Consider the following 17,447-nt stretch of genomic DNA (forward strand, 5'->3'; position numbering starts at 1 on the left):
CTGAATTTCCTTACAAAGTTTTCCATGAGACATGACACAATTAACCATTTCCATATTGAAGTTCCACTGCTCGGGTTTAAAAGCTCAACCACACATGGTACACTTGGAAAACTCGAAACAGGGCAATGCTCTAACCCAGACAACTCTACCTCAATGAGCTGTTTTTACAGTGATGGAAAATACTGCATGAACTCGGAAAATGTGGGGAAGGAGAGAAAAAAAAGAGAGAGCGAGACGGAAGTGCAAAGTCGGCCGTCTGGACACAGGCGGGTTTTCCTTTTTCCTTTCTCAAGCGTGTGCCGTATTCATTAACTCATTCATAATTCGGGGTTGCATAAGAGTTCCGTAACAGTGGAGGAATTTACACGTGGAAGACGAGGCTCCTGCTGGATGGTAACCCCTAAAAAACACAAATGGAGCCACCTTGTTCAACCAGAAGTCCAGGACAGGATCCCTTCACTCAGACTAATCCATGTCTCAATCCGAAACAGAGCCTCTGATCAACCCCCTCCTTCTTCTGGTACACACATTTTCCTATGAATGGCCTTGAGTCTGACATGTCTGATTGAAGCACTGAGCAGTCGACGAGGCCATGCAGACAGCTTTAAACATCAAAAATAGTCGAGACGTTTCACTTCAGACTGACAGAAAACATATTGTTTCTCAGTTTGTTTGTTTTTTCAGATTTGTGTCAAATTGCTGAAAGTTGTTTGTCACAGTTGGGGGCGTAGAGAGAAACCCGATCTGCGTCTTTCATGGTGAATTCCTGGTGATATTTTAGTCTTTTTGTATTTATTTCGACGGGCAGGGTCGTTTATATCTGACAGAAAACAGCAGCTTTCAACAACATTTTTAGGACATTTCACAAAAGAACTTCACCACTGGAATAGTGCTCTGTCATGGCGGCAACAACAACTACACAGAAAACACCACAGACTATGTTTAAACATTTCAAAATGAATAGTCAGCCATATTTTCTTATTTTAGATCAAGCTGAAGTTGGCTAATTCTGTTAGATAATCACGTTACCTATACAGGAATATCACATTGTACAAAAGGCCTTTAAGTTTCAATGTACAGTATTTGTTCTTATTGTAGGTGTTTCTGTTTAATCTTTACAATCTGAGTGGACTAAACTCTCTTTGGGGCTCTGTGAGTGTGCACACTGCACTGATGTTCCTGTACATCTGGATTCAGAAAACACCTCGATTTAAAGCATAACAAAGCTCCAATGTGCTGTGAGTCTGAAACCAACAAATTGGGATCATCAATTAGACAATCCATGGAATAACAAAGCAAAGAAAAGCCTCACCAAGCCACAACTTAATATGTATACACAGTATGCTGCTACTCCTATGTAACAGTAGACATTTTACAAAATGAATATTTACTTTTTTGGCATTGAGGATGGATAACGATAGGAAATAACGAAGCTATAGAAAGCAGCATGTTATCTTAGCTTAGCTCATCATGTGGTTGGAAAAATCTGCTTTCAAAGACCATAGAAAGTGAAATCGACATAAACAAAAGTTTAACTAGTGAATACATAAGTATGGATGTGCTGGTCGTCCTTAAGACAGAGCCTTCCCAACATGTCATTATTTTAAGCTAGCCCGCTAAGCTAACCACCTCTAGCTTCCAGGCACTAGCTTCATATGAAGGATAAGAGACTGGTTTGAATCTCTTCATCCATTAAAAACGTGTTCGTATCATTCAACGTGTTCCACACATGTTTATAAGAGGACATTGATGACATGGTTTTTAATATTCAGTCTTCTGTTTGTCTTTTCAGGCCCAACTATCCCACCTGTCCCGCCTTCAATGCAAGTAGCACCTCCTCACCGTCGCTAAACGTTCAACAATCCCGCTTCAGCTCATCAGTTTGTTTACCTTTTACACCAACCTCTCCCATGTTGACTTTGTGTTTATTTGTACTTAAACTTAGCAGCATTGGGATTACCGTCCTGTTAAAAATCCTGATCTAGGTTTGACCCTGTTCTTAAGGATTCTTTATTTTTGTGACTTGTCCTAATCTGAGTAATTACTCTCCTTCGTACCTTTACCTCATGAGTCTTACTTCAAGATTCATTTTTGTCTTTGAACTTTGGCAATGACAAACACACTGTGGACATTTGGAAACTCTATTCACCATTTGGAATAAATTCAAATGGTGTGATGTGCTAAATCCAAACATACATCTGTGTATTTTCTCTTTTTTTCACTCTTTATTTTGGACTCTATAAAGTAAGCACAGCACTGAACTAAAAGCAGCAGAGCAGGCCTGAATTCATGGCAAATAAAAACAGTAATGTATCGTTTAACTTGGCTCTTCTGGATGGTTTATTCTACAGCTTCCTCTCCTGGGCAATGAGTGAACTAGTTTTATGTTAAGAACAGCTCGCTTTGCAACATTTTCAACCACCTGCCTTTGAGTACTTAAGCAAATATATGTAGGCTCAATTTCAGCCTTCTGTGTGTCCCAAACACCTGAACACTCCTCGATGAATACTTGTGACAGGAAAGCAGCTTCTCCCCTTTAAGCCCTGTGACAGGTTTAGTTGTCCTGCTTGATGATTTTAGGAGCTGCGACTCTTTAAGTCATCGTCTGTTTAGAAATCAAAAGTGAACCTCGACAGACGAGAGCTATTAATATACATGACGGCACATAAACTGAGACATGACTCAGACTAGTGCATAAGATTAACTCCTGGATTGTTTGGCAACAGTGCAGTGAGGTCTGTGTTGGATTTAAAGTAGTATGAGACAGCTCATCAGATATGCTGTGGGCTAATATCATCATCAGTGTTACACAAGAGAGACTTTATTTTAGTACTTTTTGTACAGGTTCAAGACTCCAAAAGTTGAACGTTTCTTGTGTTGTAGTGTTGTGAAGATTCATGTGGAAATGAAAAAGTGAGTCTGTATTTTTGGCATTCCAAAACATCCATACTTTTTTCCCCTTAGATGCTTCCTTATGTAACTTATATTGCAATGGAGAATATGTCTGGGGGTCAGTCTGTGTCGCAGTCGTGTTCATCCCTTTTTTTCCATTCAAGTATCAGAATATGCTGCAGATTTCCATTAGGAAATGGAAATATTAGATAGTAGCCGCTTCACGCAGTGGAAACAATGGGATTCTCTATATTCCATGTTCAAATCTGAACTTTGCCTCTTTTTTTTTCTTGACAAGTAAACATTTAAAAAGCCATATTGTCTCGAATTATTCTCAAATTTGGAGAAAAGTCGAACTCTTTTACAGTCTAGCAAACAGTGTTAAGTAAATTTCATATAGTGGATCCTGTAATTCAGCTTTAAACTATTTTCGCCCCCCCTTCTTTCTCTCTCTCTCCCTCTCCCTCAGCGTCCTACAGTAATTTCTTCATCCCCACAATGAAGTTCTTGTGTGCTACTGTCTGAGAGAAGCCGCAGAAATGCCTTGGCGCAGGACTCGGAGACGTCATGGATTCCTGAGTGTGGGGCTTTGCAGGAAAGCCCTGAGTCTCCGACATGGATCGGCTCCAGGTTTCCATGGCAAAGGCGCACAAACAGGAGGAAACACTGAGGGAATCCCGTTATTTTACAGCATTGGAGCATTATAAACACCCAGAGCGGGGGAAGGAAGCCGCTCTTGATACTCAAGTAATCCTTATAGAGCTCTAGGAAGAGGGACTTCATACCAGATCCGCTGCTGGAGCTGATGCGGCTGCATGTTTTCAAGTTACAGACACGGAGTTTGCGCGCAGCTGCTGTATCGCAGCTTGAAGTTTTTTAAACGTGTACTGACTGAACGGGTTATTTTTTAAAATCCAGTTTCGTCTTCTTTTAACAGTTTAAACCGAGGAGAGCTTCTTCTTCCACGGTCATTACCGGAACTTATTTTTTTTATTTTTCTGTCTTTTTTCGACTTTTCTTTCCCTCTCCAGATGTTCAGAGAGGCTTGGAGGCTGGCACAGTACCACACCATGAGGTCCATGGATCAAGGTACTGCTGAAGTGTTGTGATTATCTGGTAATCAAAACATTTGATTTTTTTAATGATACGAGTGGTTTTAGCCGTAAAGTCTGCTGTGATTTGAGCTGTATTATCATGTGTCATTAACAATGTTCGGATGTTGATGTGTGGAGGCAGACACACTGACGCGCTTTGGTTGATCAGCATCACAGACAAACACCTACTGACGATGAAACCAACACTAAAAGTATTCCTGGCAGTTACAAGTTATTTTAGGTTGTGACATGATGTAGATCTGAAATAGATGGCATCAGCGTGTTTACATATTTTTAAATCGTCTGTGTTCTGTGTAGTGGGTGTGACTAGATATCCACTCATGTTTCCCTAATTAGTCTCATTAAAACATGGCACACTGTACATTGTTCCCAAACACTCAAAAAGCTTCATCATGATTGACAGCTTGAATAATCCCTCGTATGTTTTATATTTTTAATTTTGTCATATGGTGCGTTTCTTTTTCCATAACTTTTAACGTCAAAATTATAAAAAAAAAAAAAAAAGAAGATATAATAGTCGCTTATAACAGGCATAACAGGCATGGCACACAACCAGACAAATCATATAACTGAATGTTTTTTAATCGGGGTACACGGTGTGTATGATTTGCTGAGTGAGCATTCAGTGTTGGACCGAGTGGGTGGGAGGAACGCCCCACTGGATCTGAGCGGCGTCGCTCGTGAATCTGGGGATTCCCTCAGGAGTCCCGACCTGTGCGTATTTTTACGCACTGTTAACGAGCCCCAATGTACATGAAACCTCATTCGAAGTGTTTCATTTTTGATTCATTTCTGACCACTCTGACATGTATTACTATACACACGAGCCTGATTGATCGGCTTTTTTTTTGTTTTTTACGCAGACGTGTTGTCAGTTGTTGAACAGATTTATGAAGGTCAGCACCCTGCTGTGTCACTGCGACGTGTCAGACACCCGGGGGCAGCATCAGGCTGCACACACACTGTCAAAGGTACTCGTAATCTGTCTGAGCGGGGCAGTAATTCATCAACACCAAGCTGCACTTTCTTTTCTTTTCTTTTTTTAAATTGTAATCTTCGACACATCAGCGAGCAGCGGAGGCGTGATCAGACTCAGAGATAAACCTCCAAAAAAAAGTAGTCTGCATTCAGAGTGAAATTAGACCCGCCTTCCTCTGAAAATAAACTACGAGCGCGCTCAAACAGGAAACTCGGTGCGCTTCACCTCCTGCAAGCTCACCAATGCATCATCTGACACTCGAGCAGCAGGTTTACCCAAAATCCACATCAGCGCCGCCGCAGCAGCACCTGACCCGCCGCGTTCCCCCCCGTCGCTTCACCTGAGCTCTGAGGAGAGAACACACACTTAAGACAGATGACCTCTTTTTACGACGAGAAAGACCTGAAGGAAGAGCTCAGTCGAGTCAACTGTCCCGATGACGATTTGGAGTTTGAGTACTTGTTTGAGTATGAGCCACCTTGCAGCGACTTTTCAGGAGGGAATCAAGGTTTGTCCGAGTGCGTTCTGGCACGTTTGGTTGACTCCTCTCTCATCCTCTCTGGGTTTATTTGTAGGCTCAAGATTATTATCTGACCTGCAGTGTTTATTCATGCGAATGGATAGGTAAAACAGGAAGTAAATTGACAGGCTGCTTGATGAATTATTCGCCATGAGAGGGAAAAATGTCAACATGAAGAAGCTTTTTTTTATGCACAAAGATGTGTTGTTTAAACTGTGTGTTTTGAATTCCCTGTGAAGTTGTTGGTGTATATTAATTCATGACAGCAGTAACTATTAAATGGCAACTTGAGCTGATTTTGTAATCTTCTTCATGCAGATGATCCAAACCTTGCATCCCACAAAGTCCTCAGTCCTGAGTCTGAGCAGGCGTTCCCTCTTGAGGAGGCCTCCCCGTACGGCATCAAGTCCTGCAGCCCCTCCTACGGCGACCACAGCACAGAGGTTCTATCAGGGTACCAGGCCAGGAGCTACCTGGACAGTACCCGCCCTGCAGGCCTGGCCCTGAGCCCGCGAATCGAGATCACCCCCTCTCGCGAGCACTACAGCCATGGTCGGGACTCCCTGCAGAACCAGCACCTGAACATCAGCCCCAGACCCACCCTCACCGTGCCCGGCCATGATAGCCTCTCCTACCGCGAGCCGCAGTGCCTGAGCCCCGCCAGCAGCAACTCCTCCACCAGCTGGCACTCTGAGAACTTCTCCCCCTGGGCCTCTCCTTGTGTGTCCCCCAGCAGCGGGCAGAACCCCGGCGACCTCTGCCCCCGACTCCAGAACATCCACACTGGCTCGCCCCGCACCTCCCCAGGAACGTCCCCTCGCACCAGCCTAGCCGAGGACGGCTGCCTGCAGGGTCCCCGCTCTCCCTCCCCCAGACCGGGCTCTCGCTCCACCTCTCCGCAGGGGAAACGCACCTACGACATGTACAGGAACCCCGGCCTGGCCCCTGCTGGGCACCGCTCCCGCAGCCCCTCCCCTCACAGCGGCCATGACGACCACAACATCGGCGCCCACTATTCACACAGCAGCCTGAGCGATGCCATGAACGGTTTCGCCCAGCCCAGCCTGGTGCCCACTAAGATAGTCAAGACGTCCAACCAAGTTTACACTCTGTACCCGGAGAACCACGTCGAGGGGAACTACCTGGTGTCATGTGACCAGGACATCAAAAACAAACCAGCAGAGCCCTTCTTTGTCATCCCCCAAATCTGGTCCAAGCCGATTTCCAGCATCTGCAGGTAAACAAGCAGGAAGGCCAAGTCCGGTAATGACCCCACACACACAGTGATGAGCATAACTTAATGATGTCATTTCTTCTTCTGTGTCCCCTCATGTCCTGCAGCATCCCTGTGGCGTCTCTCCCCCCGCTCGAGTGGCCGATGCCGCGTCGCACAGACCAGTATGAACTCCACATCGAGGTCCAGCCGAAGCCGCATCACAGAGCTCACTATGAGACAGAGGGGAGCAGGGGGGCGGTCAAAGCCCCCACAGGTGGACATCCTGTCGTACAGGTACGGCCAAACAAGGATTTAAAGAACACATTAACCTCATTTTTTAATCAGAACCTAAAAAAATTAAAATCAACCACAACTTGAGGTGCTGAATTTGAGGATTCAAGGTCGTTTTTGTGTCTTTCTCTAGTTGCCCTGCTCTTATGTGATGTGCATTTAACAACCCTTCAACACTCATTGCCTGCAGTCATAATTTAAACATTGCTATGAAGGCTCCTGTTTTGGAGAAGACAAACAATTTCCTATTTATTTGACTGTATCAGGGTACCTCTGATCCTGGTATCTGTATCAGGGTACCTCTGATCCTGGTATCTGTATCATGGTACCTCTGATATCTGTATCAGGGTACCTCCGATCCTGGTATCTGTATCAGTGTACCTCTGATCCTGGTATCTGTATCAGTGTACCTCTGATCCTGGTATCTGTATCAGTGTACCTCTGATCCTGGTGTCTGTATCAGGGTACCTCTGATCCTGGTATCTGTATCAGTGTACCTCTGATCCTGGTATCTGTATCAGGGTACCTCTGATCCTGGTATCTGTATCAGGGTACCTCTGATACTGGTATCTGTATCATGGTACCTCTGATATCTGTATCAGGGTACCTCTGATCCTGGTGTCTGTATCAGGGTACCTCTGATCCTGGTATCTGAATCAGGGCACCTCTGATATCTGTATCAGGGTACCTCTGATACTGGTATCTGTATCATGGTACCTCTGATATCTGTATCAGGGTACCTCTGATCCTGGTGTCTGTATCAGGGTACCTCTGATCCTAGTATCTGTATCAGGGTACCTCTGATCCTGGTGTCTGTATCAGGGTACCTCTGATCCTGGTATCTGTATCAGGGTACCTCTGATCCTGGTGTCTGTATCAGGGTACCTCTGATCCTGGTATCTGTATCAGAGGTACCTCTGATACTGGTGTCTGTATCAGGGTACCTCTGATATCTGTATCAGGGTACCTCTGATCCTGGTATCTGTATCAGAGGTACCTCTGATACTGGTGTCTGTATCAGGGTACCTCTGATATCTGTATCAGGGTACCTCTGATCCTGGTGTCTGTATCAGGGTACCTCTGATATCTGTATCAGGGTACCTCTGATCCTGGTGTCTGTATCAGGGTACCTCTGATCCTGGTATCTGAATCAGGGTACCTCTGATCCTGATATCTGTATCAGGGTACCTCTGATCCTGGTATCTGTATCAGGGTACCTCTGATCCTGGTATCTGAATCAGGGTACCTCTGATCCTGGTATCTGTATCAGGGTACCTCTGATCCTGGTATCTGTATCAGGGTACCTCTGATCCTGGTGTCTGTATCAGGGTACCTCTGATCCTGGTATCTGTATCAGGGTACCTCTGATCCTGGTGTCTGTATCAGGGTACCTCTGATCCTGGTATCTGTATCAGGGTACCTCTGATCCTGGTGTCTGTATCAGGGTACCTCTGATCCTGGTGTCTGTATCAGGGTACCTCTGATCCTGGTGTCTGTATCAGGGTACCTCTGATCCTGGTATCTGTGGCCTTAAACAGGATTAAAGTCAAACATACTGGACCTCTTGGGCTCTTAAGCTCTTGTGAGGAGTTTTTTTTAGCTGGTTACGAGGGCAGACTGAAATTGATATTGATGCCTCCATTTGACCCCCAACGCAGAAGGGACCATCAGTGGAAAGACTGACTATCTCTGTGAAGTTAGTTCTAACGTCTGAAAACCACAGCCGGGGTGGGTGGGGGGGCGGGGGGTGTATGTGTCAGATGAAGTGACAGACTGCATGCTGCAGTTTTTTAACACTATGCAAAGGCAGAGTTTCTTGATAAGCGATACATTACATCAGCAGATATGTAAGTTACTGCTTTGTCCACAGGGGGCGCCAAAATCAACACAAACCAGAAAGTTCCTCACTGGAGCTTTAAAATCAGAAGACTGATATGAATAAAGCTGCTTTTTAAAGTGCTGAATAAGCAATAATTGACGGCATTTTTGTCAGCTTTGTCTATTTCAATCAGCCTGAGGGGCCCGCCCTGATGGGAGGCCCTTGTGTGTAATGTTTCCTGCTCATTATGCACCAAATGCAACCTGGTGTTAATCCCCCGGGGTCTGCTGTATTAAAATGTCCCTGTGTGTGTTTAAACTCTCATAGCAGCTTTATTATTTCTCACTCATCATAACAGCGAAAGCAGGTCTTAACCCCACACACACTGTAACCGCCCCATAGCCTCAGAATTGAACTCGGATCGTTGTTGTGCGCCCTCACCCTCACCCCTCCTGGTTTTAACCACACAAACAGATCTGTGTTCATGTTGTCTTTAACTTCCTCTTACTGATCTGACGTGTTGAAACACTCTGCCTTTCTAGACATGTGGTCAAGATAATTATGGACGAGGAAACAGCACGTTTTTTTTTTCTTCTTCCTCTTACAGTCACAACTCGGGTTGTCACAAAACCAGAACTTTAAACTTTCATAATCAAAATACAACAATATCTACAGCCTGTTTCGATTACCATGGCAACAAAAAACAGAAGTCTAAATCCCCTCGTACAAAGTAATGTCTTTACACTTTCTGTTTTTTTTAATTACCAACATTTGGCAGCACACTGTCCAAATTTCAACACGACCAATGTATTGTGCAATTCAGACAGCGTCTTTTGTCTTTTGCTCGCTGTTAAAAAAGAGAGATTAAAAAAAAAAGTCTTGCATCATATTGAGAGACCAAAGTGACTTAAGAAATGTAATTTGCTGACCTGACACTAACTCTTTCTCTTGCAGAAACTTTGGCTTTAAGATATAATTTACGATCTTGAGATTAAGACTCTTTTAAGTCCCTTCTTAAGAAACTCTTTTTACGAGCCTTTCCTGATTTTTATTGATTTTAGATTGTTACTATTTTCACTTTTTAGACTTCCTTTAAAAGAGTTGTATGTATTTTACAGTTCTTTTAAAAGGGGATTTTATATCTAAAAGTGATTTTTATTCCTTAATCCTGCCTTGTTTATTATTCTATGACCTGCCTGTTTTTATATATGCTGTCCTTGTAAAGCACTTTGTAACTTGTTTTTGAAACGTGCTCTATCGATAAAGATTATTATTATTATTATTATTATTATTATTATTATACGATCGATCATAAACATTTTTTTTTTAAAAAGGAGTATTTTTGGCTATTTTATGCCTTTATTGTCGAGACAGGACATTGTATAGCGTTGGAGAGGAGGGAGTGACATTGGGGAAGTGAGCCACAGGTTGGATTTGAACCTGGGCCGCCCACTTGGAGGACTTTAACCACTAGGCTACCGGCGCCCCTCAATCATTGATGAAAAATTGGTATCATGTCATTTAGAAACACATTTAGTACTGAATTGTTCAGAATTTTAACAAAGCTTAGTCTCATCTCTGAATCTGAACACAGCATGCTGAAGCGAGCTGTGACACACATTCAGCCGGCTCGACTGCCAAGAATAGTTTCAACTTCCCCTTCTCTGTGTTACTGTGGCAACATTTCAAAGCTGTTTTTTGTTGGTGATAGAAGCGACTTGTTGGAAATAAAGCTTCTCTCGCGTCTTTTCCAAAAGCCTCACCCTGAGGTCAGTTCTGCCTGGTTTGCCCGTCCAATCAGATGGTCAGGCCTGGCTAGACACGGCTGCACTCCTTCACCTCGTCTCTCTCCCTTCCTCTTCTCCTCCTTTTTCACTCTGTTTTTCCTCTTTCCCATCTCTCTCTTTCCTTCTCTCTCTCTCTCCTGAGCCTCGAACCCTCCACTTTTCCAACGCCGCTCTCTTGTCATGACTCACTGCTCCTGCAACTGCCATGACAACCAGTCGAGCGCTCACATGGCCTGCTGAGTGTTTGCAGTCAGCTCCCTCTGTTTCACTCTGTCAGTTACCTCAACATCGGCCAGCATTCATTCATGCGGCCGTAGTTCTGCTCACATTCACCATCTGAGATCATCTTTTCTAAAATGTTATTGATGAACATGATGTGTGGAGTTTTCCTAAAAAAAAGATTATAAGAAATACAGCACTGCATTGAAACGTTCTCCTGTGGCATTTTTAGAAGAAAAAAAAGGAGACACTGAAAAGCTCCCTGTTGTGGTTGGGTTTTTTTTTTTTTGTTCACTCTGCTACAACTCCATGGTGCTATTCTAGGATAAAGGTTAGACACGTCTGTGTTTGCACAAAAGGCAGCATTCAGATGCAAGCTGGTGCCCTGTGGTTTTTTGCAGGTTTCCTCAGGAGGCACTGTCAGGTTTAGAGTAACATCTCTGTCTTTCCGCCTCTTTGTCTGTCTCTGCTTCACCTTCTCATTTCTGGGACACAACACTCAATTAGGTCTAATGTAAGAGAGCGCTGCATACTGGCAAGAAACTGGCTGTATAAAGGTATCAGGGTACAGGGGCTATAACTCAAAGCAGTCTTTTGACTCTAAAAAAATCAGAGTAAAAGGAGCTAAATTTATGCAACAAATCTGAATTTTAAATGCAATCAGAGAAGGAGGGTTACATCCAACTAGGGGTGGGTCTGGGTCAAATAAGATATTGATTATAATGAGAGAAAAAAATCTGATACCTATATATTGTTCTATATCTTTCTTAGATCTATCTTCTATCTGTAGAGATAGATATATAGATATACACATTTCTTGCATTCATCTCTCATATAGATAAAAACTTGTTGAAAAGATAAATAATGAAGACAAGGTGGTCACTCAAGTAGAAAGTAACTGTGCATGTATGTGCATCACTGCTTATCCCTCTGGAGAGAAGTTTAAGACAATGACACTCAAATGAAATGCTTTTTGATTTGTGATTAAATCTAGTACTATCAGTGGATATCTGCAACAAAAGTAGCCGATACTGATACTCACTGGATTTGCTGATATCGGACGATATCATCGGTCGGGCTCTACATCCAACATCACACTAGTTCTGTGCAAACTGAGTTAAGGAATTCATATTTTACCTGAGGGGAAAATCCTTTTTGTCCATGTCAACTTTTTATTTTTATTTTTTATTTTTAGGTTTTATTTTTTTTGGGGGCATTTTGTGCCTTTATTAGAGAGACAGGACAGTGGATAGAGTCGGAAATCAGGGAGAGAGAGAGTAGGGGATGACATGCGGGAAAGGAGCCACAGGTTGGATTTGAACCTGGGCCGCCCGCTTTGAGGACTACAGCCTCTGCACATGGGGCGCGCGATCTAACCACTGCGCCACCAGCGCCCCGTCCATGTCAACTTTTACCTTTAAAAAGTTGATGCAGCGTTTCAGAGAACACTTTCAGTATGGCACACATCATTTAATGCTCATTTAAAGACTATTCATATTTTTACACTCCTGTTTGTGAAAGTCACCCTCCTGAATCCTTCATACTGTTTTGCAGAAGCCGGTACTTGTCTCTGGGAGGGGATCTTTCTTTGTTGGTTTCAAGGTTTCAAAGATAGGACTCATGTTTTCTACATGTGGCTCTGACAGTGATTTGGGGGGTGGACAACATCTGGAAATGCAGAGTTAGGACAAACCGGGCTGTTTTGGAGTGACTCAGTGACTCATTTCCTTTTCATCGCTTTAAAGTAACTCTGTTGTTTCTTTTTCTTTGTGATGCAGTTACATGGCTACAGAGGCAAGGAGCCACTCGGCCTGCAGATCTTCATCGGCACAGCTGACGAGCGCATCCTCAAGCCGCACGCCTTTTACCAAGTCCACCGCATCACCGGCAAGACGGTCACGACAACCAGCTACGAGAAGATCATCCACGGCACCAAAGTCCTCGAGATCCCCCTGGAGCCGAAGAACAACATGAAAGCAATGTGAGAATACGACAGACTGCGTGTGGTGAAATCTTTGAATCATTTTTAAAAAAACTCCCCACTTCATTGTTTTCATTTACATATGTATTGCTCCAACGCAGAATCGACTGCGCCGGGATCCTGAAGCTGAGGAACGCCGACATCGAGCTGAGGAAGGGCGAGACGGACGTCGGGCGGAAGAACACGCGCGTCCGCCTCGTGTTCCGCGTGCACATACCTCAGCCCGGCGGACAGCACGTCTCTATACAAGTGGCCTCGCATCCCATCGAGTGCTGTAAGCAGCTACACATAAATCAGTTCCACAGTAAGATAAGCTTCTTGTGCTGTTTTACCTCCTTCAAAAAAAATGGAAAAGCAGTGCTGGGTGTGTTTTTTTTACACCCCACATGTGCTGCTTCCTGTTGAGGTCAAACTTTACACCGAATAAACATCATAAAAAAAAAAAAAAAAAAAAGGGAACCCACATTCAAATGAGCGTGGTGGAGCCAAGCTGATAGTCCAGAGTCCTGTGCACAAAGACACCTTTATGCAGCCCCGGCGGCGTTCATCCAGTAGGTGGGCGCTGCATGTTTCTGTGTGTGTGTGTGTGTGTGTGTGTGTGTGTGTGTGTGTGTGTGTGTGTGTGTGTGTGTGTGTGTACCTGTTTGTATGTGCACAGTAGTAAAATCTGTGTTTGGGTACATCAGTACATGTGTACACTGTGTTATTAAAGCACCTGGTGTAATCAAAAGACAAACAACAGGGCCCTTATTCAGCTTTGACCAACACCCTGGTCGAGACGTCATCTCCGTTATGACACAGTTTACTCCTGTCATTATAAAAGTCGTGACGCAGATTAAAATATTAATTTATAAGTGTTGTTCCCCCGTTCTGTTTTCTGATTACAGACTGGACTCATTTAGTTCCTGTGTGTCGCAAGATGAACTTTCAGGGAACAAACGCTGTCAGCGAGCGTCGTTTACAATGACACCATGAGTTACAGTCTGTCAGGCCGATATGAGCGATGTGTCAGTGACGGTGTGTTTGAGGAGGTCTGGGCCCCCCTGATGGGTGTCGTCTGCCTGAGGCTTCTGTAGTCGTGCGACACAAAAAAAACCTGTTCAAAGGTCGCGGGGGTGTTTGTCGACGCCTCAGCTCGCATCAGTGAGCGTGGAGTTTCAGCTGAACTAACGGGTGAAAACTAAGAGACGAGGAAACAACACGTAGCACGAATGTGTCAGGTGACATTTGCCTCTTAATAAGCTTTTTTTTAAAAATAATTCTGAGTATCACATAAAATTCTGAATCAGTTTGTTTCTGCATTAAATATTCAATATTTGCACTCAGTGGAGCTGAACGACCATATTATTAGGCCTTTAACAGAAATATGAATATATATATATAAATGTAGGTATTCAAGTTTCTCTGATAAATGCTGATATGAAAGCGTTTAAGGCAGAAAACAATGCTTTGATTGATTTGTTTTTGTTCTGGTTTGGATCTCTGCCTGTCGCTGGTGCCAGTGGCCTAGTGGTCTGTGCTCACCCCCATGTACAGAGGCTTAAGTCCTCTGGAGCGGGTGGCCCGGTTTCAGGTCTGACTCTAAAGATATGGGCATGAGAAAAAAAAACCAAAAAATAAATCTATTGATTCAGGAATGTCAACTCTTAGATTGTCCATCAGAGCATGCTCAGACTTTAGTTTCTTGGTAAAATGATTAGTTCACTTTGTTTACAGTCAGTCTGTTGAACTGAGTGAATATTTCTTTTGTTTGTTTTCTGACCTGTCGGCCTTTAATAAACAGGACAGCAGAAGAATCACAGGCAATATGAGGGCAGAGGCGCAGCTCGTCAACAGGCAGGGCAGGAAACTGCTTGGGGTCCCAGCAGTGGCTTAAAATGTGCAAAGTTTGCAATGACAGTAGGAAACCCCCTTAAGTGGCCCCATCTAGCAGCACTCACTCGGATAATACTAAATGACTGAATCATGCTCGTCTAGCCACAAATATGGTGGATAGACACTTTTATAACATATCTTCCACAAAAAAAAAAAAAGTGTTAATGTCAGATTATTTATGACATAATGGGGACGAACGCTGTTTGGAGCGGCCCCCTGTACATTTTTTGCCTCCGGGCCCCGACAGACTCCAGAATCTCCACTGTATGGGGGCGAGTGGAATAATCACTTATTAAGGGGCGCAGGATGAAAGTGGAACCTGCAGCCTATGGATGCATGGAGGACTGTAGCCTCTGTAAATGCTGTGTTTGCTCTTCCAGCGGGGCTAAACAGTCGCCCTCTGAGCGATCATCTTATATCTTATTCTTATATTGCATCAAAGGGAAAGAGTTTGGATGTGATGTGGATCAGTTTATCTTCATTTGTGAAAACATAGGCCTGGCAGTTTTGTCATCTTTGTACACTGGGATGAACCCATCAGACTTGTTCCTCTTATTTTTTCCTCTTTTCTGCACTGCACTGCATGAACCCAGATGCAAACTTGCCTGTTACCGTACTCCGTTTGTGATTTGACAAATTTATAATAATGCTTATTCAAACTGAGAGCGGGGGCTGAGGTCATTGAATGACTCAGCGTTACCTCTTTATTGCGAAACACAGTCACTTCTTGGTAACAGGTAGTCGTGCATTAGTGAGAAGTTGCAGGCTGCATATTTTTCTCGCTGTAGTTTATGAAAAAAAAAAAAAAAGTCCAGCCGGGAGATGACGTCTTCTAATGTTTGGTTTAGTGTAACTTCAAATTCATTAACTTTGACTATGAGTTGAAACAGACATTTGATATCACATTAGAGGAGTCTGAAACTTGATTATCATTTCTTTCCTGCTGCTGGTTATTGTTTTCTTTTGTGCAACATGTCTGCTCATGCAAGTCTAAGAAAACGGGACAGAAAAAAAAGACAGTGAATGTAAAACACAGCCCCTTTGTGTGTCCCTGCAGCCCAGCGTTCAGCACACGAGCTTCCCATGGTGGAGAAGCAGGACATGGACAGCTGCTCCGTCCTGGGAGGCCAGCAGATGATCCTGACCGGGCAGAACTTCAGCTCCGATTCCAAGGTCATTTTTCTGGAGAAAACCCAGGGTGAGTATGCAACGTCAAATCATCCCATCCCATAGTGTCACTCGCAATCTGTGAGCGGGAGCAAACCTTACAGGGCCTCAGAAACCAAACCCACCACTGAATCTTTGAAATCTGTGTGCGTCTGTTTCTTTCTGCTTTTACACAACACAGTGTCACAGAGAGGCCAAAGCACATGTGATACAGAATAACTCAGAAGCAACAGCCATGCCTGTGATGCATGTTGGTAACGTTCATGTCAACACCGTCATTGTACACAGTCGGGTTATTTGCATGATCCACATGATAACATCGCGGCTTCACTTCCTTTTGCCCTTTTCGTCCTTGCTGACTTCCATGATGTCGTAACACCCACTCGGATGAGTCTTTTTGTTGTGTACGTTTTTGCTCTGCGTGTCACATAGAGCCTCTTATTTACACTTTGAGATTGAACGAAACAGTTTCTGTTCATGCCCATTCCTGGCAGTGCAAAACATTTTTTTTAACTGAATCAGAATCAGTTTTTTATTGCCATGTACATTTACACATGCAAAGAATTTGACTTGGTGTTTTGTAAGCAAAGGACCAAAATCAAAAATGGAAAGGAGCTTTAAAAACAGCACTGCTCCTGCTGACAGGGAACTTTAATGATGAGATGTAAGAAAGCTTCATTGTCAGCTTTTTGTTCAATATTAAAAAGGAAATAATCTTCAGAAAAAGGTAAAGGGGTAATAATGGATTTGAAGCGTCTAAAAATGTAAATTCTGGTTGCCGTTTTTTGTTTTGGATTTTGAAAATTTCCAAAAAATCAGAGAATCGAAAAAGACCAAGTGCTTTGAGTTTTCTGTTGTATCTCTCATCACAAGAAGTCCACTGATTTACACAAGTCATATATCTAAAACTTCACTTCTGTTTGTTTATCAGTGTGTATGTTCCGCTCTGGGATGTGTCGCCTCTTGTAACACAGTTTTAATGAGATTTGTTTGGGATGAGTGACAGGGAGACTATTAAAGGTAGGTGTGTGTTTATCACCTGCCGTTAATCACGGACACTTGTGTTTACCTCTGGCTGCTCCGAGGCTCGGCCGTGTGGACGCTGATGTTAAAATGCTTGTCTGATATTGTGACTCACTGACTCCACTTCTGTCTGAGAGAGAGAGATAGAGAGAGAGAGAGGAGTTGTTGGCTTTTAAAGTTCAGGCACTGACTGCACTAAGACTTGGACCCGCATACCCCGGCTTCTTTCCTCTGTTTTTTTTTTTCTGCTTTGGGGTTCCCTGCCGCTGTGTTACGACACACACCACAGTAATGGATAGTAAGACGGAGATGGGAAAAATAAATCTAACGAGGCGGGATTGCCATGGTTTTTTGAGTTTCTGTGTGACACAGAGTTCTGGAGCAGTGCAGCTGTGAAATCCTTCTGATCCAGGGACAGCTCAGCGTCTGGCTGCAGCTCCTTTTGGACAGGGAGGGCTGTAACAGAGGAAAGGAAAAGCTTTCTCCCCCCCCCCCCCCCCCTGGCCAAGTCAAGCCTGCACTGGCTTTTTCTCGTCGTTTATTCCTCCCTCTGTTTTCCACGT

At 43.8% G+C, this 17,447-nt stretch overlaps 1 protein-coding gene across 3 annotated transcripts in view; it reads left to right on the forward strand.

Moving 5' to 3' along the window:
* The first annotated feature begins 3,462 nt into the window (after positions 1–3,462).
* Positions 3,463–17,447, forward strand: part of nfatc2a (nuclear factor of activated T cells 2a) — a 28,378-nt gene continuing 14,393 nt past the window's right edge. Inside the window, exons 1-6 of one of the 3 annotated variants that reach the window (XM_061058061.1) lie at positions 3,463–3,981; positions 5,825–6,743; positions 6,848–7,016; positions 12,617–12,819; positions 12,921–13,093; positions 15,752–15,892. In XM_061058061.1, coding sequence (XP_060914044.1) covers positions 3,924–3,981; positions 5,825–6,743; positions 6,848–7,016; positions 12,617–12,819; positions 12,921–13,093; positions 15,752–15,892 — 1,663 coding nt within the window. In that variant the 5' untranslated portion in view covers positions 3,463–3,923. Of the gene's footprint in view, positions 3,982–5,070; positions 5,495–5,824; positions 6,744–6,847; positions 7,017–12,616; positions 12,820–12,920; positions 13,094–15,751; positions 15,893–17,447 lie in introns of those variants that run through there. The other 2 variants (XM_061058059.1, XM_061058060.1) reach the window with 2 other exon arrangements.

Source organism: Labrus mixtus, chromosome 15, assembly GCF_963584025.1.
Source record: "Labrus mixtus chromosome 15, fLabMix1.1, whole genome shotgun sequence".
NCBI classification, from domain to species: domain Eukaryota; kingdom Metazoa; phylum Chordata; class Actinopteri; order Labriformes; family Labridae; genus Labrus; species Labrus mixtus.